The sequence below is a fragment of the Engystomops pustulosus genome, chromosome 2, assembly GCF_040894005.1.
Source record: "Engystomops pustulosus chromosome 2, aEngPut4.maternal, whole genome shotgun sequence".
Lineage (NCBI taxonomy): Eukaryota > Metazoa > Chordata > Amphibia > Anura > Leptodactylidae > Engystomops > Engystomops pustulosus.
Genome location: NC_092412.1, coordinates 218281938 through 218306377, shown reverse-complemented (window position 1 = coordinate 218306377; position 24440 = coordinate 218281938). Strand labels below are relative to the sequence as shown.

Below are 24440 nucleotides of genomic sequence, written 5' to 3'. Positions count from 1 at the left end.
AGACTGCACCGAGGGGAACGCTAATGAGCAGGTTTTGGAAATCTAATTATTTTTTCATTTGTCAATTTCCCCGCCATCCTGTATACATAGCAGTCACGCTTCACTAGTCTGCTACTTATTCTTTTATGATCCTTGGCGTGATGAGAACGTTCCTGCTCAGTCATTCTGCTCATCTTGTCAGGTCAGCGTTACTTCTGGGATGGCGGGAACTTTTTTTTTTCCCCTCCAAGCCAGACATATATTTCATTTACTGTAGATAACCACTCAACAATGATTCTGTAGACTTACAGATAAGAAAAAGGAAGCAGCTCATAGTCTATACTTAGACATTTCAGAACAAAAGCGCTGGAACTTTAGGGACATTTCCCATACACAGAATGTAGCACGTTTGTGGTTTATTCTACAGCCCTACAGAAGTTTTATAGGGGCTTTTGCATCTAAAATACCAGTGCAAATTAATGGTGTTAGGTTAAAGCTGGACTGTGGAGGCTTGGTGCTTTCCCCCAACTTTCTAGAAACTGAGTAATTGTCCATGGATTATAAAAATGGATTTTTATGGTAGATTTCCTGTAAATACGTTCAAAGCTCTATGGTTATTTTCTTATATTTGTTATCCTTTGCCTCCTCCCTTCCAAAATCAGCTTTTATAATTATGCTAAAGAGCCAGAAGGGCTTTGGTAAGACATCCCTGAGTATTTCTGTCTCTTTAGCGTAATTTTAAAAGTTGATTTTAGAAGGGAGGAGGCCATGGATAACAAATATAAGAAGATTACCACAGTCACAGTGCCTGGATCTCTGAGTAAGTGTCCCTGGTTTATCATTCTGATTTCCTTTATCTCAACCATTTTCTAATGCCTAATAGCAGATATTTGTTGTGTGTGGTGGATACAGATTAGTGACTGCCTTATGTTGAAATGTTGACAATTTTGTGCCCAAATCTGGATACTTCAGTTCTTTATGAAATCTAAACATCCACCACCCTCTAGTTTTTACTTACAACTAAAATTCACTCAAACAGTAAGAATGTAACCTGCTGACACACTAAAATTATTGGGCAAACACTACACACATTGGTTCTGACAACATACAAACAAACGTTACCTGCTGTATTGGACTTTGCGCCTGAAATAATATTCTTCGCCCAAGCAGCTCTGCAAAGATGCAGCCTACAGACCAGATGTCTATAGCATTAGTGTAATGACGACTCCCCATAAGGATTTCAGGAGCCCGGTAATACTGAGTGACAACTTCCTGAGTCATGTGTCGAGATTCATCAAGTTCTTCTACCCTTGCCAATCCAAAGTCACAAATCTAATCCGGGAGAAACAAAGATGAATTTAGACAATTAACAAATTTTACTTTACAAAAGGAGGTCACTTTGGGTGCAAAACAGGGAACCTTAATAAAGATTTGCCCTGGAAAAGTTGTATGAGTGCAGCAATGTCATGAAGCCATGGCGCCTTCTAAGAGGTCATAATGTACTCCAACATATGGGCAGAAATTAAAATAGAAGCACTAATAACATAATACAAGACAAATCCTATACGCTTAGACGCTCACTTCTGCTGCCCTGACAACACACTGTAAATTTATGAACGCACCCATTACTTTTAAGGACGGCACGAAACGTACTAATCATACCATTGCCGGCTGAGAAGACGCGGCGAGAAATAAGTCTATATTCCTTTCTGCCGTTATCAGCCAACCATATACTTTACATAATCCGATGCATCGGAGAAGATCACACACTTCACACGCAGACTACAAGCCAGTTAATTACATTTGCATTAGAAAAATCTAAGAGAGGAAAATTACCTTGAGCACGCAGTTGCTGTTCACAAGTAGATTCCCTGGTTTAATGTCTCGATGTAGGATGCCGGCTGAATGTAAATACTTCAGTCCTAAAGCCAAGAAACGGAAAGAATGTATACATGTGTACACAGCGAATCAGTACTGAACAGTAAAAGGTGCACCGAACATGCAAAACACATTCATGAATAAAAGTTTTTATATTACATTGTCCCTCCACTATTATGCTATGGCGTTTATACTCAAGTTCTTCTAGGCTACAGGTGGGCTTTATTACGGTTAAAGCAATCTAAAAACGGCCTTAGCCATCTTATTAGTTCGGTTTAAGGATATGAAGTTATTTGTCTAATGGGGTGTAAAATTATGTACAATTTTCTGCATAACACTTTGGCGCACTCAAAAAACTCACATTAAAAGGGGATTTCCCACACAGAAAAGTTAGGACCTATCCACGGGATAGGGCCTAATTTGCTGATCAGTGGGGTCTCAGTGCTGAGACCCCCACAGATCACGAAAACGAGTGGGCCCACGTACCTCTGTCGGACCCCTCATTGCTCCGCCAGACTAATGAGGCAGACAGCCTCGCATGACAGTTCTGCTCCATTAATCAGCAATTTAGGCCCTATCCCGTGGATAGGGACCAACTTTTCTTCATGGGAAAACCTGTTTAATATTGACACATGCTCTGGTTAATATAGACATGGGGTATACATCAGGGCTTGAAATACAGGCGATCCCCTACTTAAGGACACCCGACTTACAGATGACGCCTAGTTACAGACAGACCCCTCTGACCTCTGGTGAAGCTCTCTGGATGTTACTATAGTGCCAGGCTGTAATGATCAGCTGTAAGGTGTCTGTAATGAAGCTTTATTGATAATCCTTGGTCCCATTACAGAAAAAAATGCTTAAACTCCAAATGATACTGGGGCCAATTTTTTTTTGTCTGAATCTACAATTATAAAATATACAGTTTCGACTTACATACAAATTCAACTTAAGAACAAACCTCCGGACCCCATCTTGTACGTAACCCGGACTGTAATAACAAATGCTAGCTTATTGCTTGCACTTGCAAATATTTTCCCCTTTCTGCCACCTCTACGCCCAGGGCCGGAGGGGTGGGCATGGCCGGCAGGGAGAGACTCGCTGCAGCTGGTGAATTTTCATACATGACAATTTGCTGGCTGCGCCAAGCAGCAGAGGGAGGAAGATAGCGGCACTCACCAGCATCAATGCGTGAACGTCTTTATTCGGGATGACAAGGAGGGAGTGTACAAGCCACGGCAATGGGGCAGTTTCGAACACACAGGCACTTTTTCAAGAAATGAACACTGTGTAGGCCCTCGCCAGATACATCAAGAGGCCGGAGAAGCAGCGGGGCCATCATACACAGGCACACAAGTGCAGGTGTATGATAAATATCCCCCATGGGGTATATGTATGATATCCCCTCATCTTACAGAGTTTTGGAAAGTACGTTTACTTTTAAGGAATTTGCCTTTGAACATATTTTAGTGAAAAATGTAAATTTTCATGTACTGTAATTTTCTCATTGTTCGTTCTTGTAGATGTTGAGGACTGTTGTACATATATATTTGTTAATCTTTACTTATTAATTTTACATACCTTTAAGTGTGTGCACCTTGGCATAGATGTTTGATGTGGAAATGTATGTTTACATGCTGTTTTTTTTTTAGTACGTGAAGGGGGTGGGATACATTTGTGTGTTTCGGGCACATTTTTTTGCCCAAGTAAGGTTTTAAGCAATTTTTAAAAATAAAAATGTATACCTTGAATCTCAATAGCATGAACTTTAAACTATACACTGCTGAGTGTAACCTTGACAATGTGCCAGGCATCTACTTTTAGAAAACATATGGTCACAGGGTGGGATGGCATCATTATTTAGGTTTTAAATTTTGGTTTTATTTGTACTTGTCAAAAAAAAAAAAATGTAAAAAAACCCCAATTTCCTGGCTACTGTAGGTGCAAAATGTCTGCCAACCTGTGGCAGCAAAAGAGGTTAAAAGCGATATTAAGACTTAACTAGTCTCTTCTATGCCCAGCAGTCCAGTCAATCAATGCTGTAAGGAGACATTGTGGCCACTGCTGCTACTTACTCTAGGTGAAAATTATTAGCCATTTTTAGCCATGTGAAGACAAAGCCTACCCTACCATGTCACCTAATAGTAACCCCCATTTAACTGCTATAGCTGCTCAGTAACAGGTAATTATAACCTATTATAACATCACCGGCTGCTTGTCGCAGATCACTCCCACATTCTCCTCCGCGCCAGGGATTCAGTTTCAATTCTTTAAGCCCAATTCCCTGTACTAGATTTATGTCCCCACCTGGTCCTGAAGCTTTATGATTAGAAGGTAATGACATGGACCATACCCACTACACCTGCCGTCTTCTATCCATATGATGGACAGTGCAGAGTATATTATACTAGTCTTATCTGGATGCTCATTCAGAGCATTTCCATGCATCCTGTAAAACAGACCTTGGACTATGAGGAATCACTGGGTGAATATTATAGGCGGCATCTGCTGTAAGGTAACGGGAGCTGCCATTTGTACTGGCAGCAATGTGAGGGGTACACAGCATGGACGTGCCATGTACCTGTATAGCCAATATACATCCAGTCCACAGGTTACATATAAAATGTAGGTACTTTAGGTCTGTTCTTAAAGGACATCTACCACCAGAATGAAAGACTTGTGCAAATGAGCCTGAGGGGCTCCAGGCTCCATTAATGCCTCCGGAGCCAGGAGCCCCTCAGGCTCATTTGCATACAACACTTCATCTTGGTGGTAGATGTCCTTCAAAGTTAAATTTTAAAGGTCCAGACAATTTTTTTTTTTATTTTTGTTCCAGTGACAATTTGGAGTTTTAAAATTTTTGCGCTGTCATGGGAACAAGGATCATCAATAAAGCTTCATCACAGACCCCTTACAGCTTTACATTGCAGTCTGGGACTAAAGCAACCTCTAGATAGTTTCACCAGGGGGTCACAGTGGGCAGAGAGGTCCGTCTGTAACTATGGGTTGTCTCCAAGTCGGGGACTGCTTGTACTAGGCTCTAAGAATAGGGAGGGGGGGACAATACTTATAATATAGTTTATACAGTGTTTTTGTATAGATGAGCATGTACTAATGGTGACAGAAGCTTTAACACACACACAAACACAAGTATATTTCTATAGAACAAGAAAAGGCCAATAATCAAAATCTTTGTTAACCAAACCTTTGAACATTTTTTAAATTACATTTTCAGAAATGAACATAGCACATGGTAATAGAAAGCTTTATAATATAGCCCATTAATAAAGGAAGCTTTTCCTTTTTTCCTGCTCTTTTTCCTGTAGCGATCAGTGAAAGCTTTCTGAACTCTGTACGCTTCCGACTGATAAGGAGGCTAATGGTTAACTCTCTGCATACCTAGATATATAGAATATTTTCCATGACGATTCATCTCTGTAAGGAGATTAGACTATCCAGGATTAGACTATAGGGGATAACTTTCTGATCGGTGGGGATCCCAGAGGTAGGACCTGCATGGATCACATGCATGGATCCGCTGTATCGTAAATGAATGGATAGGATCTCCGTCAGCACCATAGAGATGGTTGCAAGTGCTACCGCCTGCTCTGTACATTTGGAGTACAGTGGACCCCTGTTCTGATAATCTTTGGATCCCTTCACTGGGACCCCCACCAGGCAGCAAGTAATTGCCTACCCTGTGGATAGGGGAAAACTTTTCCACTTTAGTGGCTTGAAAACCCATTTACTGTAAGTCATTAGGAACATTATCAGGATCCTTTACCTCTCAGCTGTCAGAAAGATGATCAGGATTGGATCTGAATGAATGATCTTCCACAACCTTCAATGCTGGTTTAGGTCCTTGCAATATACTTTAAAGAAAATCTACCATAAAATACAGCACGATAAACCACGAAAAAAAAAAAAAAAATCAACTTTGGAAATCATGCTAATGAGCCTTAAGTGCTCTGGGAAAAGTTAGCAGAGCCTCTCCGTGCTGCAGATTCATCGACTGTTACAGTGTGAAAGAGCACCTATCCCACCTGCTTTGTGCCGAAACATCCGCTGCTAAAGGGAGATGACATTTCGCAGAGGTGGTGGGCGAGACGTGCACAGCATAATAGACTGTTAAGCTACCGCACGGAGGGGCTCTGGTAACATTCTCCGGGAAACCCTTGAAGCTCACAAGAATAATTTAAAAAAAAAATGTTGATTTTAGAAGGAAGGAGGCCATGGAAAACAAATTTAAGAATATTACCCCAGTCACAGTGCCTGGATCTATGAGTAAGTGTCCCTGCTTTATTATGCTGGATTTTGATGGTAGATTTCCTTTAATAAGGTGGTTTATGAAGTGGTGTATGAATTACTAATATACAATATCCTTGAGCTATATTAGGGATAGTGATGTAGCATGTGGGCAGAGTAGTATAGTAGCCGTATCTGAAGGCCAACGTCTGTATTACCTAGTGATCTCTTATCAAGCAAATAAAACTTACCTCTTAAAATCTGATACAAAAAAACCTTGACGTGATCCGAGCTGAGCGGCTGAGGAGAGACGATGATCTTATGGAGGTCACTCTGCATTAACTCGGTGACAACATATCTGGACAAAAGGTTAAGGGCAACACAGGATTGTGGAGACTTATTTGCTATGAAGGGAAAGAGATTTACTATGTCCATCCTTACTGCAGCATCAGAAAAGTCATACACCACAGACGCAACCTAAATGACCAAACAGAATACATCTGCTATAAAGTTTAGATTGTATGATAAAAACGCACTATTTTTTTAATCTAGTTTTCATCAATTGCAGACATCAAACACCAATAAAGTACCCATTGTACTTTTTCAACAAACTTGGCATTACATCAATAGCACAGGAAACTTTGTATTGTATCTCGTTTCTTTCCCTCCTTACTTGGCTCCTTCCCTTCCCAATGAAAATAAATTAAATTAAAACTCTCTGGTGAATGCTGCCTTGCTAAAATAAAATATAGATAGTCACAAAGTTGTCAAAACTACATAGCAGCTCTACGGAGTGGAGGGGAGAAGTGAGTCGCTGCAGCTAGGTCCTAACCCAAAAGATCTAAGATGTATACAAAATACACAGGCAAATAGTTAAGAGTTTTGCCTTATTTACATTTCTTCATAAGGGACATTTATCAGGGCTCATAAGCCAGTGTTTTTCTGTACAAGACCTGAAATAATCGCAATTCCATGCTATACAGCCAATCACCGATTTATTCCCCCACTTGTGTCACCTCCATGCCAAGTATGTGTGGAGGAAGCGAGAAAGATGTGCCGGGCGGTGAAGTGGGGAGCTACAGGGTGTTCCTGCCCCATGCCTGCACTCTGTATAGCTGGAATACATACAGACACAGGCTATAGCACAATTCTGAGTAGTCAGGCGTACAATTGTGTGGTCACAGGAGGTGGCCCAGCCTCCCGATACATCCCACGCGGCAGGTTTCTACTATACACTTGGCCAACGTATGATAATTCCCCGTAGATTGTGAAGTACCCTAAAACTATAGGTTTGTTCTTAGATTGGAATTGTAGGCAAGTCGGAAATGGTAGTTTTTATAAAAAGTTTTCTTCGTCCCTCATAATTTTGGGGTTAAGTTTTTTTGTACACCTTAAAATGAATTGCAGACTCCTTTGATAACTTTCATGTTGATCATTGCAGCCTGCAGATCGGTAAATTACCAGAATCCTGATTGGCCTCACGAGAGGTCCGTCTGTAACTAGGAATCGTCTGGTATTCTTAAGTCAGGACTGCTTGTATATGTAAACCCTCTATAGTCTCCACTACTGGTTTTGGCTCACAATAAGCGATCCAAAAAAAAAAAAAATCTGATAAAACAGATGCCAACAAAGGTCACGACAAATGAAATCCAGCACATAAAACAAGAACTAATAAATGGAAGACATCATTAAGATTCTCAGCAGCAACCATGCAAATCAAAAGGGGGAAAAAAAAAAATATGACTACATCTGACAGAGCAATATGTTACATCAGAAGCGTCAGCCCTTTATCTTACATGAAATAATCTAAGAAAACAATGTTCTTTGTTTAATAGGTCAGTTGAGAGTCACGAGGGGGACATGCAATAGACTTGCTCGGGTCTACACAGCTGGTACCGATATGGCACAATACATTCCCTTTGGTCTTTTAGACATACAATCCAATAATGGAACTAATCCAAATAAAAGGCTCCTCTGAGTAAGTAGCTTCTCCATAATGTGTTCCCTATATGTTGCCAAGCCAACTAGAGCAGCTGTAATGACATGAAGGACTGAGGGGCATCTGCCCTTCTTCAGGCCTGAGGAACACTAAGTGGCACTCACTTGAAAGAGATTTGGAGGTGCCATTAAAAAGCGGCCATGTGATCATTGTCTCCGGGTAAAGTAATGAGGGCGTCAGAACGGGAAGAAGTGACGAGTGTGTTTGATGTTGCTGGTTTCTCTAGATGTGACAGCCTCTCAAACAGATGGTGCCCAAGTGGGAGAAAACTTCCGCTCAAGCCCGCGAATGTGAGAAATAGACAGGGAAGCTGGCATGGTCCTAGCAGCAGATTTCATTCACATGCACTGCCATTTATTATATCGTTGGAGTAACAGGTGACGAGTGAAAATAAATGATCCGTGTTCGCAACTTCGGAGTGAGATCATCTCTGGGACCATCACCCACAGATTAATCATACTTCTGGGAATGTAAAGGAACCAACTTGTGCCGAAAAATAACTGCATGGCAATCACTCCTGTACATAGACATGTCATGGTGGCGTCACACTGCCGAGCAGATGGGTCACTATTATAGACCATCCCATTCATAGGTTTCTACCTTCTATATGTCTGGGGGGGGGGGACCATGACTATTCCATATTATTTTTTTATTATTTTGAGACGAAAATAGCTTCAAACATTTTATACAATTGCCCCTTATCCTACAGCAAATGCTTACTCTACTGAAAGTGCCCATTATCAGCAAACTTGAAGATCACCCCATTCACTTTGATAAAAAATCCAGGACAGCCGCCATAATGCGACAAAATATATTACCAGACCTCACATAATAAAGGGGCCCCCTTCACGTAGCCCTGGGACAGACCCACACAATCTGGGGCAGTATGGAGTGCTTTATATATAGGGGTAAAAAAGTTTTAGGCTCTTTCAGGACATTATTACCAGGATAAAGAGTTGTAAACCAAGCACACGGACATACTGGTGTGTGCCCACTCTGGCAGGATCCACTCTTTAAGCTTCCTATGCCCTTGTTAAAAAAAAAAAAAGTTATACAAATTATGCAAATTAACCTGAGGGGCTCCATTAACATCTAGGGAGCTACTCTGGCTAATTTGCATAATTGTAAAAGCAGTTTAAGGCTACATTCACACGGACGTATGAAAACGGCCATATCCGTACCGTACCGTTTTTTTTACGGATTACATATGGCCACATTAATTTCAATGGACAATACGTCTGACCATTTATATTGCAGTTGTTAACTCCGTTCCGTATCGTACCGTATACCAGCCGTATAAAAATATAGAGCATGTCCCATTTTCTCCCGTATTTCAGTTCCGCATGGCCCAGAAGTCTAAGGGGACGTATAAAATACGGGTTACATACGTGCTGCATACGGATGAAAAACGTCACGTAAATACGGAACTGGAGAAATCATACATCCGTGTGAATGTAGCCTAAAAGGAAAAACAAAACAGGGCTTAAGAAGATAAAAGAAGAACACATCTTGTCAGGGGGGATACAACGCAGTATGCAAGTGTGTTTGGTTTACAATCCTTTCTTCATAGGGTTTTACCACAGATTCGCGAGACCTGGGTTGGGCAGGATAGTCTGGGCCAGGATAGTCTGGGCCCCTTTTTCTCCTATTGGAGACCCTTATGGGTTAACAATATTTTTGGCCCAGAATTTCTGGATTTTCAACCAATACTAATGATCAATAACTACTTATTCCCAGATTGCAGACGCTCTAAGGAAAGACATGCTGGTTTGGTGTAAATCCTATCGAGCAGAGACTCATATCAAACCAATTAATTAAAAAAAAAAAAATTTAAAAAAAATCAGCAATCCCTTACATTTCTATATTCCTATATTTCTGGTTTTCAGCTGCCTATGTTGGAGTGTGTAGGACAATACGTAATCACAAAGCTTCTCTCTCTTATGGGGGATGTTTCGTGCTACATAAATATACTTCACACTACAGTCACTGTTAACAGGGTGTGTGATATTTTACTCCGTTCTGGTACATTTGTCAGAGCAGTCTCCTTCAGGCACCTTCAATACATTGAACTCTTTATGGATGGGAATAATGAAGTCTATAAATTCCAGTGGAGCATTTACTGCACAGGTATTACAACAATTCAGCGGATAATGGACTTTACACTAAATGTCGGCTTCTCTTACACTCCCAGGATTAAGCCTTGAAAATAAACTTATCTTGTATTATATGGAATTATTATGTTAAAGGTAAGCTGTTAGTACCCATACACTATATTTTATGTATTAGGTAAGAGAAGCCCTGTGACCGAGACACAACATATCATTCACACATCTCCCCTTACTGTATGCTGCACTTAAGGTTTGCAGTGCATCTTCACCTCCCCTTAAAGTGTAATTTAAATTTCAGAATGATTTCTACCAAAATGTCATGTGATTGTCCCTTTCAAAAGAAACAATGGCCATATTGTGTTGCACACCCTTTTCCTTTCATAGTTATGGCATTTTCTGTCATAAAGCCACTTGTCAGAAATCTTTCTCAGCAGCGATGTGGGTGGGACTAACCTCTTCCTGTCTTTGCCCTAAAGCTGAGTCAATTATAAGCTGCCCACAGATCCCATGATGCTTTGTGTCCTGTCATGAGTAACTCCCATAAGTAGTAACTGAAGTAACCTGGCAAATCCTGTGAGATTCTACAAGCAAATCCATTTAGCTTGGATAATTGTGTACATACATGTTCTATACATTTTCTTCACAAGGAAGAGAATGGAGCATGGAATAAGTAGTAGAAACCAGAATCGAAAAAGTTAAATTAAGTCTATAGTTTGTGTTGTTAACAGTTTCCATGCTTTGTAGATGGTGTCTAGAGACCAGAAAGAAGTAGATTGCTGCAAAGGAGTCTATGATGCAGCTTGAGGTGCAGAAAAAGAAAATTTTGCAGAATCACAGACAAGGATGTATGGACTGAGAGGGAACAGAGAAGCCCTTCTAGCTGAATTTTCTTTGCAGCAGACTCCTGCATCCACAGATCTGTTAACTACACAGTGTGACCTTTCACAATCTTTCCTTCCTCTCACCAGAGTGAAGATGGGTCAGCATCTCCCCTCCCCTCCGTTATGTATTCTTAGTGTAAACAAGCAAGGGTCAGAAATAAGCAGCGCAACCAGGGGAGACGGCTACTGCAGTGACGGGCTAAACTGAGGAGGATAGTAAAAATAAACTGCAGGACATAGGTAATAAGGCAAAATTGTCTCACATTCTTAGAGATATTGATTTGTGAGAAAAACAATGTAGGCGTTGCGCTTTAAATAGAGACTCCATCTTGATTTTTACCTTATTCTTCTCCACTAGTTTGCCATTAACCCCATAATGGCTCAGCACAGCATCAAATGACCACTCAGACAGACCTTTCTCTTGTACTCCTAAATTAACTGAGATAATACACAGTCTGAATTACTAGCTCCTTATTTATTATCCTGTCTAAATATTATTAGCAATAACATTACGGCAATAAGTACTTTTGTCCCAACAACAATTGGATTTTGAAGATTTTGGGTTATCATGGACTAGACCTTCAATGCATAAACCTTTGATAACCTTTTAAAATTCTTACAGTGACCTCCCATTTGAAAATATCTGGATGAAGCTATTGCAATTCACTTTAGCTCCAGGCTACAATGATCACAGACTGTGGACTGTGACTAAATCTTACCCACAGAGACGTCACAATGGAGCCTACAGATCATTGTAGCCTGTATTATATCATACTAAATTACCAGCATCCAGAGGGCATCACCAGGGGTCACAGTGGGTAACGAGGTCAATCTGTAACTAGGGCTTGTTTGCAGGCCAGGGACTGCAGCTGCATCTCCCTCCTCCCAATCCATTATATTCAGCATGGACTGTACTCATCACATGTCTTAAAGGGAGACACAGTTTATCAGCTATTTATTCAATTCACTCTTCAGCACCTTTAGTACATGGACACTATCTAACATTAAGTCCTGCTATTTAGAGCTCATATATCGATTTTACAGCTTGGCTCCATTAGAAACGTGAAGCTCTGTTCCCCTACATCTTACATTAACACTCCATTACATCTGCAGCACAGGTATCAACAGGGAGAGGGCTTACGGCTAATAAAAGGCCAGCTCCTTGCTTAAAAGCTGCGATGGGCGAGGGAAAGCGATGGGAGTAATTCAGCAAAGGCTTCAGCATCACTAGTGTTACACCGCAAGGGGTAAAGGCTGCGTTACTAGTGCAGGAATAAATCAGTCCATACACATAAGATAGGAGATCTTTCGGGTAAAGAGATCGAGTTGTGTGGATTGTCATTTGTGTAGACTTAAAAGGGTTCTCATGAGGCTGAAAAACATGACTACTTTCTTCAAAAAGCAGTGCCACACATGACCATGGTTTGTTCAGGTATTGCAGCTGCATAGAAATGAATGGAGCTTGGGGGGGCGGAGCTGACCGCTGCACAAGATGGCAGCTTAGATCAGGAGCTCCGTGCGCCTAACAAAGGAGACTCTCAGCTATCTGGGTAATAACGGCTGGATGATGGTGAAATACGGAGGAAGCTGTCCAGGAAACAACCGAGGACAGTCCGGTTTGCCGATATCAAGTGGGCATAAAGCAGGAAAGGAAAAAAGTGGTCCGGAGTCCCCCGCCGCCACGAGGCCCAAGATGGCGCCGAATCACTCACCAGCGTCAGAAGCATCGGAACACTCTGATGCAACATCAGAACCTGAAACTGCCGGGCCGTCCTTGCTAGAATTCTCAAAAGAGGTTCTGCACAAAACCATCACAGCAGCACTAGTTCCGGTGATGAAAGAACTCACGGAGATTAAAACAGAAGTACGCCATGTGGGGCACAGAGTGGAGGCACTCGAGTCCGGTCAGGAAGAGCTGGTAAACTTTGCAGAAGCGGTGAGAGCAAAAATGCATGCCAAAGATAACCAACTGAACCATACCCTTCTATTGCTGGAAGATCAAGAGAATCGGAGCCGGCGAAAAAATATTCGGTTGAAAGGCCTACCTGAAAGCTGGGCCTCGGACGCGCTGCCGCGCATCATGAAGCAGATCTTCTCCACTCTACTGGGCGCAGATCGCGCCGAGAAGGTAACAATAGAGAGAGTCCATAGGGCTCTCAGGCCTAAGCCAGCGCCATCAGACCCACCTAGAGACATAGTGTGTGGGCTATTAAGCTATGTGGATACAGTGGCAATCCTAAGTAAAGCTAGAGAAAATGGCGACCTACAATATGAAGGGGCCAAGATCGCCTTGTACCAGGACTTAGCTTCTTCCACTTTGGCAAAACGCCGTCTACTCAGGCCGCTACTCACTAAGCTCAGGGAGCTGAACATGCAATACAAATGGCTTTTCCCTTTTGGTCTTCAATTTACCAAAGGAAGCAGGCACATTGTGATCAGACACCCAAGAGACTTAGAGATGGCTTGGAAGGTCTTGGATATAGATCCCATCGTTATCCCCTCGTGGCTCCCAGCAGCAGATGAAATTGACCTCCCATCTCTAACATCGTGCACGCCATGGCAAGTGGTGGCACCACCGAAACCGGCCAGAGAGAAGACGAGGGGGGCCAGGAGGGAGAACACCTGATCCCATAAAGAATAAGGGACTTTCCCTCTGCTTATATTGTGTTCTATCACGGTGTATCCTTGATAAATCATATTTGATAGTGTATTCGAGTGTTAAAGTGGCTGATGGGCCACAATAGTTTTTATCTTTGGTTTACTGTTTAGAAGTTCGAACATGGGCCCGCAGTTGGCAATTCTGCATGAGGTCGCATTGGCGGCTTCAGCAAGTTCTGCTTGCATAGCCCACATTAATTAGATCACTTCTTATCTATAGTTACATACCTGCTAAAAGGAAAAAAATAATAATAATAAACCCAGATCTTAGCACTTAAGAAGCTACTTCATATAGAGTCTCCGCCTGAACAAATTCGGCGCACCTACTTTCTTAGAAGTAGTACCCCCAGCGCACACAGGCGCACTGGCGTTGACTACGCTGTGCACCCTCCAAAAGTGGGGTCACGGCGCGTTAGCACTATGAACCACACCACGCTGGTTTTTCTGTTTATTGTTTCTGCTTATGTTATCAATGTCGTGTACTTTATCACCTATGTTTATTATATCAAACTGTGTTAAAATTTTAATAAAAACAGAATTGATAAAAAAAAAAAAAAAATGAATGGAGCTTAGTTGCAATACCACACACTACCCATGGTCAGGCGTGGCGCTGTTTTTCAAAGAAAACAGCCATGTTTTTCAATCTTGGGAGAATCTCTTCAAGTATTTGCATGTGCTGTTTACAACTAAGATGTAGGCAAATGCACAACGAGCGCATGCACAGCCATCCATTGAATTATCCACACATGCAAATATACCATATACAGCGCCCCAAATGCCCACTTCTAAGAAATGAGAAGTAATCAAGGTTTTAACGAACATGCTATCAGAGTTGAAAATTAAAGGAAATCTACCATCAATCATGATAAACCAGGCACCCTGACTGTGATAATCTTCTTATATTTGTTACCCATGGACTCCTCCCTTCTAAAATCAAACTTTTCAAATTATTCTAATGAGCCACAAGGGCTCTAAGGGGCATTACCAGAGGCCATCCGTGTTGAAGCTTCACTTGCTGTGAAAGAGCACTGCTCCCCTTTCCACAGGTAGAGGGACAGTGTAGCTTCACATGCTGTCACACTGTGTAGGAGCACGTTTACACCTCCACCTCTGCACTTCTGCCCTCTTGTCTGCTGTGGAGAGGGGATAGTTCTCCTGCACAGTGTAACAACCTAGGAAGTGCTGCATGTTGAGGCTCTGGTAAGGCCCCCAGAGCCCTTCAGCATTAGCATAATTTCAAAAGTTGATTTAAGAAGGAAGGAGGCCATCATGATTGGATATGATGGTAGATTTCCTTTAAGGTAAATGGCACACGACTGTAATTGGTCCATGAACCACAGACCAAATCACAGAGGACAGCTCTCAGAGCATATATCTGGTTTACAGTTTAGCAGGGAAGAAGGGACTCCTTGTATCATATTACTACTAGGAGTCCTGTCCTTGCACGGTGATCTGCCCAAGTAAAAGGCCACCATGCGGATTGAAATCCATAGACCGACAACAGTCGTTTGCCACTGGCCTAAGGGTACGGGCACACATTACAGTAACCTTGCCCACTTTAATAAATAAGAAAACCACAAAAATACCATGCACAGAGGATCAAAACGTGTGAAACCAGTTTAAAAGGGAACACAACCAGTCAAAATTCCAGACAAATTCTCATCAACATAAACAAATCAGAAACTCGCCACGTACACCTGCACCTTGTACACTCCGAAATGTGCCACACTGATCAAATGCAAAAAGTTATAAAACTGCCTCATCACAACCAACAATTACCAGACCTGCAATTATTAATATTTTCCATAGAGCGCAGGCACTAAAAGTAATGACTTGTAATCTTACAGATGGAGCCCTGAGCCGCCACCCTCCAGCGCCAGCACCAGGTAAGAGAGGGAACAGACGGAACAAGTCTACGACTGAAGACCAGGACAACAGAGGGGGTACAATTGTTGCACCAAGCAGTTTTTGTATCCCCAATTCCAATGATCAAACCTAATATATCAGCAAGTTAAATAATATTTTTGTATAAATCGCTTTTTGAAGGCAGACTTACTATTCCTCTTACAAATTTAGGGCCCATTCAGACAAGTGTTTTTAACCCCTTAAGAAGTAGGCTGCGTTTTCATTTTTCACTCCCCATCTTCAAAAAATCTATAACTTTTTGATTTTTCCATGTAAAGAGCGGTGTATGGGCTTGTTTTCTGCCTAACAAATTGCACTCCATAGTAACAGTATTTAATATTCTATGCCATGTACTGGGAAGCGGGAAATAATTTCTGAATGCAATGAAAAAAACGCATTTGGCCATTTCTTGTGGGCTTGTATTTTACGGCTTTCACTGTGAGCCACAAATGACATGTCTATTTTATTCTTTGGGAGAGTATAATCACCAAGATAACAAATTTGTAGAGGTTTTATGATATTTTCATACATGTACAAAAATTAAAACCACCTGTACAAAAAAAAAAAAAAAAAATTCTTCATTCTGGCATTTTCTGGCGCTAATAACTTTTTCATACTTCGGTGTAGGGAGCTGTGGGTGGTGTCATTTTTCTGTACAACCTTCACTTTTTATTGAAATTTTTCAAAAAGGCAAAAAAAAAAAAAAAAAGTGTCACTTGATGACTTTGGGCGCTATTTTCTGTTCAGGGGTTAAACGCAGTGAAAGAACATTATTTTATTTTGATAGATCGGGCATTTTCGGACGCGGCGATACCTAATGTGTTTATGATTTTTACTGTTTATTTACATGACTTCTAGGGAAAGGGTGGATATTAGAATTTTTAGGTTTTTTTCTAATATATTTATTTTTTTTCAACTTTTTTTATTTTTTACTATTTTTCAGACCTCCTAGGGCAGTGATGGCAAACCTTTTAGAGGCCGAGTGCCCAAACTACAACAAAGACCCACTTATTTATCGCAAAGTGCCAACACAGAAATGTAATTTGTGATTTATACTCCCTTCTATGTCACAGTTTTCATTGATACCAGCCCCTGAGGACACCAATAAAGCAGAAAATAGTCCCAGGTAGAGCCGTCACTTTAAAATACCTCTGCACAGCAAGTCCTGGGCTGTCTGGGACTGCAGGAAGATACCTGCAGTTATCTCTGGTGATGGCCTGAGTGCCCACAGAAAGGGCTCCGAGTGCCACCTCTGGCACCAGTGCCATAGGTTAGCCATCACTGTCCTAGGGTACTTTAACCCTAGGTTGTCTGATTGATCCTATCATATAATGCCATATTACAGTATAGTAGTATATGGGGATTTTGCACACAATCTATTACAATGTGCAAATCGCACATTGTAATAGATAGCCTCAGATCTTTGTGTGGCCCGAGGCTCTCATAGCAACAGATGGCCACTCCCCAATGTTGCCAGCAGCTTTGCCAAAGGCGATCAAAGGGTTAAACACTCGCAATCGGTGCTAGCAAGGGGTGTGAAGCAAACACCCGGTGAGTACAGGTTAGTCTTTTTGCGCCATGGGGTTAAGGTCCGCATGCTATCCGTTTTTTGCAGATGGCATACAGACCCATTGATTCCTATTGGGCTCTTTACACATCCATTTTTTTTCCCTGTATGAGCAGAGTGATAAAAAAAATTTGCGGCATTTATTTATTTTTTTTTTCACATGTGCACTACAGACCTCCATGGAAGATGACATCTATGTACGGTTTGTTTTTTCTCAATTGTTGCTAGGCGACCAACTCGGAAGGGCAAAAAATAAATTAAAAACCCATTCATTTTTTTTTTTGCAGATGTGAAAAAATAATTGCCGACATACGGACATTTAAAAAGAAAAAAAAAACCCAAAACACTGCTGCATATACAATACAGATTAAACACTGGTACAAATTTTTTAGGATGCGCTGCGGACACGCCCCTATGATAAATAAAATTTAATTAAAAAAAAAAACAAAAAACACAACAAAATGGTGTTTTTAAGTTTCCCCTTCGGCGTTTGTTTACAACACTGTTGAAATTGGAGGGACAAACCCACAAGTGAAAACCGGTTGCTGATTTATTTTTTTATATAGCAGAACTATTTTTTTGTAGCAGAACTAACAAAGAAACAAACTGCAAACAAAATATTACAACATTGTTTCATGGTGAACATATAAGATCTATGAACTACATCAGGATTGTGGAAAGACCCTCAGAGGGGGTTGGGAGATGAGCGGTGGAGTTCGCATTATCTATGCACCACATTACAGTGACACAATGTAACATCTGCCGCCTGCTATATGAATGCCCCCTGAGGAGCGATCACCAAATTATTTGTAGTTAACAAGTGTGAGCTGGGCCCCCCAAAAAACTGCGCCTAGAAGGAAAGGTGTAAATTACTGCAAAAGATGTGTGAACAATCGTACGTGTAGAAGAGCAAGGAGCGAAAGGGTCTTGAGAACAAGTTCTTATATTTATAAAGGGGTCGTCTGGGTTAAGATAAATATTTTAGGAAAACAGGAAAAAGGGCACAAGGCTTAACGCTGGTCCAAGATGAAATGTAGCAGAAAATACATCTTGTTCCTATCTGGCGATATATTTGAATAACAGGGAATGTATTATTAAAGGGTGGTCAGGGGGGCGCTCCTCACCCCTCCCCTCTCCATAGGCTGCTGCAACATATTTCCAGAAGAAAATAGAGCATTCTCACTTTGGGGTGGAGCAGCAGGTGGAGAATGTGTCCTGCTTCTTCATTCAACTGTATGGGAGTGCCAGAAATTGGTGAACTACTAAGAGAGTGCTGCACAACGCTGTGCCCATCAATCTCCAACACTCATACTGTGCAGGAGGTACTACCTCTTCAACCAGGAAAGCCGGGGGTCCTGTTATCATGAACATTGGTGGTCCAAGCAGTCAGACCTTCACCATCCAGCTTGTTATCCTCTTAATGACAGAGGAAACCTTGAAAACTTGGTACAACCCCTTTAAAAGAGGTTTTGAAACATCTTCAAATATTGGGCTAGGGGTGAAGATTTAGAATACTGAAATTAAGGTTAAATTATACGAGATCTTGATAAGGCTGCATTCACACTACGTATGGGGCACGTATGTAAGGTCACAAGCTGTGGCCGTACATAAGTCCCCATAGATGGCAACGGCCGCACAAAGGGATACGGTGCTGTACATGTGCTGCTCCGTACACTGGGTAAGGATAGGACATGTCCTTCCTTTCTCTGTGTTATGACCCGTACCTAATGCTTTTCTACGAAGAGGGGTCACCCTTCCTCCTCTCCGTGGAGCCGGACGTCCGCTGGCCCGGCCACAGCCGTACGGGCTTATCTTCGTGTGCATGCAGCCTAACCCTTTAACCTTTTATATACAACTCTAATATACAGAGATAAACCCAAAATTGTAAACTAAATGTTACCAAATCACTTTCTTCTTATATAAACACAAGCGCAGGTTCACACCACCCAGGACCATTTATATCTTTCCAAATCCCGAGCAGTGTTTACCGCTTGAGGTTAATAAGATGAATGCAGAAACCTTGAGGAAAGGCTCATTAGCCGCTCGTGTTAAGCGCTGTACATTTGGCTTAGGCGTAGCAAGTGCCGGAGACATAGAGGATACATTTCTTCAAAATAATCGATGTGAGGCGGCTGGAGAATATCAAGTGCAGAGAGGACCTGCAAAGAAGAAAAGACAAAGTCACTGGAGCCGCCTTGTACTAGATTATCTGTATGACACAGAGCGGGGATAATAATGCGCAGGATATTGATTATACATAGAAGGAAAGCATCTTATTCCACTTTACACACAGCTAACCAGCAGCAGACAGACATTGAGCTGCACAGAGGTGAGATATCAGTGTGGATAATCCATTACAGCGAACAAAAAACCCACAATATTCCAATATACAACTATTATAATCATCTGTCCCCTGTAAATCTGCACACAGATCTCAGTATGGTTAAAAAAAAAAAAAAACTTTGTATGTTTGAAGGGTTACACGTTCGACAAGTCCTTAGAAGGTAGTTTTGGCCTCAAAGGGGGGCAAATGCTGCAGCTGTTACTCAGAGCACAGATGGGTTGCTGCAGAGTGTCCTCAGGGGTGACGGACCATCATCAGAATGCCTGTAGGCAAAAATTGCTCCTATATAGCACTGTGAACAGTCTTGCAGAGTCAATATTTCCGGTACAATTACATCTGCCACCACGTGATCTACAGCACAGATTGTACCTTGAGATGTTGGAAGGGGGCACACTATGGCAAGCGCATAAAGGGAACATGCCACCAAAATCAAGCTTTATCAATCAGTAACATTTACTCAGATTCAGGTGTTGTGGTTACCTACTTACATTTGTTATCCATGGCCTCCTTCCTTCACAAATCAACTTGTAAAATTATGATAATGCATCAGAAGGGCTCTGGTAATGAGCCCTTCTGACTCATTAGCATAATTTTAAAAGTCTGTGCGGTAGCTTCAAAGGCTGTTACACTGTGCAGGAGCACTTCCGCCCCCACTGTGAGATCAGGCAGCCAGTGCAATAGCCTGTGCAGCAACAGGATGGAGGGGCTATGGTAAATGCACCCATAGCTTTTCATTAGAATAATTTTAAAAGTTTTAGAAGGAAGGAGGCCGTGGCTAATAAGTATAAGATTACCACAGTCGCAGGGCCTGGATCCTTAGCTCATCCATTAACACCTATGGAGCCTGGAACCCCTTAGGCTAATTTGCATACAATCCTTCATTCTGGTGGTAGATCTCCTTTCAATATACAGGGGTTATCCAGCCTTGTAAAATAGGCTACGAGTATTAGACTGGGTCGGTTGCATATTTAGTAGAGGTAGTGACTGGCATCGCACTTTACTACGAGCTTCATCCTATTCAAGTGGATTGTCAAACACCCCCACATTAGAGTTGGCAGAAGCCGGAACATCGCCGATCTAAAATTGATAGTTAAGGGCTAGACCATCAATATTAAAGATCTGGATAACACATTTAAGCCAAGCTCCTATTAAAATGAAAATGAGGCAATTTCTAGCTTGTGACCTCTCTCATCAGTCACTTGGGGAAAAGTGTTAGATCAACATCATTACGTTAAAAGCAGTGAACATTTGTGCTCGCAGCCACGAGAAAGTCGGAATGAAAATTAACTACTCAAAATGATTACTTTTTTTTTTTTTTAATTATTATTTTTAAATCGCCAGTCGTGGATAATTTCCATCAAGTAAATAGACGCCGCTAGAAAGGAAAGCCATCGCCATCCATTTACCTTCTGTTCATAGGACTAGTTACTGAGAGATTGTAGGTCTAATAACACTGATGGAGTTACCAGAAGGAGCAGGAGCTGCACCAATCGAATGTTGTAAAAGGCCATCAACATTTTGTGACCATTCATTTTATTACGTCCGGCTCGATGCACAGAAACTATAACCAAACTCAGCATGAAAAGTTCAATTCAGGTTTCGGTCGGGCGTTTCAGCAGCTTACGATGCAAGTTTGACGCAGAGGTCTAGGGCTACATCCTTTCTCATGATGAAACTTGCCTCTTCACACATATAATGCATATGTATAGCTCCAAATTCATATCTCCATATGCAAATACACTTTTTGCCTCTATAGCACACCAAACCAGAGTGTAATGTCATTGTAAAGATGAGAATCTCATCTCTAAAAAATGCATCATCATTGTGATTTTTGAGCCAAAAAGTTAAAGATCTCATTTCAGTTTATATCTTTATCTGCAGCTTGCTTTTCCAGCTAGGTCATTAACAGGGTTATGATGAGAATTTCATCTTTACAATGACACCAGAACTATGGGTCAAGATGATATAGAGCATTAGATATGGCATATGGAAACGAGCTCCCTCTCCAGCCTCTAAAGGTTACTCATTTCAGGCAAAAAGTGACTATAGGCACACATGCATATGAATTTGGAGTCTTTTTTTTAAATACATGTAAATGAGAACGTTTTAATAGATGAGAAGGAAAGCAATAAAATATATTTCATAAGTTACCTGAGGGTTCTGGTGCTTAAATGGAATAAACGCTTGAAGTTCCACAAAATAAACTTGTGAGCGGCATGCAGTAGAGAAGGGCGAAACCTACTGCCTTTTGCACGCCTTAGATTCGAGATGCGGCTCTCTCGAACCCTGCTCACAATTTTGAATGATCATTGTAACTATAGCTTCCGACAGAGGGCATCCGGGAATACTTCCCAAAAGTTGCCAAACACCTACTGACCGCAGATTTCTACAAGGTAGATGGGTGGAAACTGAACAAGTCTCAAAAAATAAAAAAAACCTGGCCAAGACAAACCAGTGATCATAGTAATGTCATGGGTCTACAGGAGATTGTAGATTGTCAGGTCAATTTGGGACCCTAAACTAACTTCAGGTCCTTTTAAACTGTGGTTTAGGGTCCCAAATCAACCTGTACGAGGGCTATAAAACACACACTTCAAAAATCATGCAGGGAAATTTGGGACACTAGACCACCGTTGTGATCTAGGGTCCCAAATCACCCCCAGACAGGGGCCCTTTAAATTTAGGCAAGAACACGAGTCTTACACTTGCACTGCGGTGTCTTACAATGGTAACTGACATGTCCCGATAAGCCTTTCCATCTCTATGTCTGTGTTAATACCTCTATTTTTAGAAGCCGGGTATTTCGGGTCAAGTACTCCCATAATAATACAGTCGCTTGTAACATTGTGGTGCGGAGATCTGCCATCATACAAACAAATCTGCTATTAATAGGCAGAGGATCTCATTTGATTGAAGGTAGGAAAGGGCGTCCTGATAAGCTTCAGGTTTTGTTGCATAAATCCATTGAAATTAGGTTACGTCTTCAATTATCTTAATCCTCCAGTCATCGTCCCTTGTAATCTCTCAGCACACAAGTTTGTTTCTGCTCACACACCCAAGTACCTGTAGAAACGAAGATCTATCCACTTTGTCATGGATCTGTACAATTAGTTGCAGATTTTAATTCTTATACTGATCAGTAAAAATCTTACATTTCAAAGGAAATCCACCACCAAGATGAAGGATTGTAAACCGAGCACACTGACATACTGGTGTGTGCCCCCTCTGGCAGGATCTACTCTTCTTATGTCCGGCTTGTAACTTATGCAAATGAGTTTGAGGGGCTCCGGGCTCCATAGAAGTTATTGGAGCCTCGAGACACGCCAGATGTTTAGCCCTTTCCAATTTTTTCCTATTTTCTCTACTGGGAAAGAAAATTTTTGGAGTTTAGCATAGAGATATGCCCACAAATAAAACTTATCTTGAGAAAGGATCATGGAAAATTTCTCCAAATGTATTAGCTGTCTGAGAAGGTGTAGAATGTGATAGACACATGATATCTGGACTCCGACCTCTTCCTCTTCTACGTTTATCCTCCAACTCTGCAAAACTGAGGTCCTGAACACTTTGGTTCCTTTACTACTTCAATGTTTGGAGTGGCTCGAACCCTTTTTAGAAGGTGGAGGAGTACAAAAGGTGGATGGGTAGTGTTCTAAAACTTAACTTTTAATTATTCAGGTCTTCCAGAGCTGTGCTCATGATTAATAGCAAAATCATCATTTCTGACTACATCTTCTTGATTCCATCAGTGGATCCCTCACACATACATTTTCCTAAACGAGTCACATAGTTAGAAGTCAGTCTGGAGTCTCTTACTGGCTTGGTGGATTCAGTAAGATCTCATTTGCCACATTCGGTAGTCAGACGCATGGTGCATAGAAGGGATGGATCAAACTTGCTGGAACTTTACAAACCAAGCCCTCAGCAGAATTACAGCGCCTGTGATCACAAGACAATGAATTTCTGCTTTCTTCAGACCAGATTTGAAGAGAATTACATAGGTCACTGTCCAGATGCACAGAATGACCCCGGGGGAGTGGAAGCTGTGGCTTCATTGCCTGGCTGACTGACTCCGCCATTAGAGAAAAGATGGATGATGGTCGTGCTGCGCTCTCAGGAGAGTTACCTGCCTCTGGTTTCAGTAGGCCCCTTGGCGACAGTGCCTCATGGTAAAAAGCCTCAATGGGCCCCTTTGCAGTCAACTCACATAGCTACATTAAAAATTCTGAAGCGAAAACAGTCACGTTCCCTAAAATATTCCTTAGTTTATCATTTTTATCATGACCGTCATGGTTATTTTATATAAAGCCCCTATAGATTCACTATGTGGACCCCCACAAGCTCAGGGCCCCGGCACTTGCCCAGGTATGTATAGTGCTGGTGCCGGCCCTGCTCTGGATGCTGACGCCATCAGGTAGTGAATCCAGAGCAGCCGGAAGGCAGTGTCAGCTTCCAGGGGCAGGCAGCTCTCCTGCTGGGAGCGCGGCACGAACAGCAACCATCTTTCCCACGTTAGTGAAGGGAAACACTCATCTACACAATTTCATACAGATTCTATATATTTTAATGCCAGGACAAACACATTGATTGCTATGATAAATATAGAATTTATGCAGCTCTCAGTATATAGACGTTACACTGAGCATGTCATTATTCCAGTTTCCTTGCTGCTTCTGTCTTTAGGTGGATTTACATAACATATCCTTAAAAGAGCTGCAATCCCAGGGACATAAAGGGAAAACACATTACCCCAAAGCTGGTGCAATGGGAAATACATAAAAACAGGGAACACTGTAGAGTAAGAGGAGCAGCAACTTATAATGCATGTATCTGCCATGGGGTCTCACTAAAAACACAAAAACCTGTTTAGTGTATG

The 24440-nt window shown here is 41.7% G+C and overlaps 1 protein-coding gene across 1 annotated transcript in view; it reads right to left on the bottom strand.

The window, feature by feature from the left end:
- Positions 1 to 24440, bottom strand: part of NLK (nemo like kinase) — a 94221-nt gene that overhangs the window by 18469 nt on the left and 51312 nt on the right. The window contains exons 3-6 of the mRNA XM_072138179.1: positions 19324 to 19379; positions 6354 to 6460; positions 1816 to 1901; positions 1102 to 1311 (exon numbers count right to left, since the gene is read on the bottom strand). Coding sequence (XP_071994280.1) covers positions 1102 to 1311; positions 1816 to 1901; positions 6354 to 6460; positions 19324 to 19379 — 459 coding nt within the window. The remainder of the gene's footprint in view (positions 1 to 1101; positions 1312 to 1815; positions 1902 to 6353; positions 6461 to 19323; positions 19380 to 24440) is intronic.